The 1,764-nt window shown below is 36.2% G+C and overlaps 1 protein-coding gene across 1 annotated transcript; it reads right to left on the bottom strand.

Annotated features, from left to right (window-relative positions):
* Positions 1–311: 311 nt before the first annotated feature.
* On the bottom strand, positions 312–1,276 carry LOC113938908 (heat shock transcription factor, Y-linked-like). The gene has a single exon (XM_035727779.1). It carries the CDS (start codon positions 1,099–1,101, stop codon positions 382–384), a length of 720 nt encoding a protein of 239 aa, XP_035583672.1. The 5' UTR covers positions 1,102–1,276; the 3' UTR covers positions 312–381.
* Positions 1,277–1,764: the final 488 nt, after the last annotated feature.

Below are 1,764 nucleotides of genomic sequence, written 5' to 3'. Positions count from 1 at the left end.
CTGAGCCGAAAGCAGACATTTAACAACTGAACCACCCGGGCGCCCCCTTCCACATCATTGTAATTTATGCCCTCATTTTATTCATCCTGGACTATTTCAGAAATTACTTAACTCCAAATGCTTCTTTTCCTTTGCTCCCATTCTTTTCTAAATACATATAATGTATTTAGGATGTATGTCAACTGTTCTTGCCAAATCACAAAAAAATACAATAAATAAAATCAAGATTTTTACCCTGAACTATTTCAAAATATAAACATAATGAAACCATAAAGATGAACATGTAATTTTATTGTTCAAGTAAGAGAATTGCCAATATGTGGTCAATTGCTAACAAATGAAAACCTTTGTTATCTTGCATAATGACAGTCCTTTGGCATATCAGTTGTAATTAGGATGAGGTGCAAACGATGGAGACGCTTGATGAGTTGACCTTGAAAGTGAGGCAGCAGAAGTATCACCTATCATTGGCATTGTGCACCATGGGTTGCCGGCCGGTTGCAGGTTAGAAAAACGAGCCTCACTGGCTGACAAATCAGCATATCTAGTTGGAAAAGTGGAAGGCTCCACCATCATTCCCAAATAACTGCTCTGTAAGGGAGATATGATACGGTACTGAGATGGAGAAGCTGTAGTTGTAACAAAGTTCACAATGTGGCCATTTGCTTGAGTGTAGCTGCTATGTGAGTGCATGTGAAAAGCGGTCACTTGCTTTAAAATAGCATGTGGCTCCATTCCAATTTGTTCTGATGGTCCAACTGACATTGCTGATGCAGGAGAATCACTTCTCATAGGGGCCGTTGTAGTAGCAATTCTCTGGCTGGGAGAAGGCTTCCTTATTAGAGGCACATTTACATTGGTGGCGTTTGAACATCGCCTTTCTCCACTACTTTCAGCAACAAAACCAGAATTAGGACTTTCCACATTATCCCCTGCTCTGCAGGGTTTCTTGTTGAAATCCTGAACTAATGAAACTGTAGAAGAATTTTTAATCCCAACTCTTCTTTTCATTCTTACTAAAAGATGGGGGCAGCCTCGTTTAAAATATGGATTATGATAGTACTGTAACTGAAACCAAAGGAGAACATTACTAAGTGACATTTCCAAATAAGATGAGAAGATAACCTATAAAATCTGACTTTAGTTTCATCACAAAAAGTCATCAAATAATATATTTAGTATATTAGTATTTTTAAAAGTTTACTTACTGGAAACAAACGTTTAAATACGATTCCTGAAAATGGGTTATATATTTACAAATAACAGTGAATAGCACTTTAATTGGCTTCAGGACCTTATTTAAATTGAAGTTCATTGGTAAGGGTCAAAGATACTACCAAAATTACTTATAACCCTGAATGTGACATGCCTAAGCTGGCCTCAATTTTTGAAAAATATTAAAAATCTGACTTTAGCCTATACATAGGAACCTACTTACTGCTATACAAGGTAAAATCTTATATATTCTGTATATAAGTCATAACATTTTTGAATACCTTGCTTAAAACAGAAACTTCTTTTTCCTCTGCCAGAAAGTCAGCCAGAGAAGCAGATCTTTGAAATCTGTCGCATTTTACTAAATCCATAAAGATTAAGCTGGCGAACTAAACTCTTCATACTTCCAGTTTCTAATATTCTGAAAGGAACCTTTCTCTCCAAAACTTCTTTCTTGAAGAGTTTCTCATCAATCACTATAGAAGTTCCCTTCTCATCCCAACAAATTGACTTGAATTGATCGCTTTCAACTATTTTCCAAAGTTTCTG

This window comes from Zalophus californianus, chromosome 5, assembly GCF_009762305.2.
Source record: "Zalophus californianus isolate mZalCal1 chromosome 5, mZalCal1.pri.v2, whole genome shotgun sequence".
NCBI classification, from domain to species: domain Eukaryota; kingdom Metazoa; phylum Chordata; class Mammalia; order Carnivora; family Otariidae; genus Zalophus; species Zalophus californianus.
The sequence above is the reverse complement of the archived record's forward strand: the minus strand, read 5'-3'. Positions and strand labels throughout refer to the sequence as shown.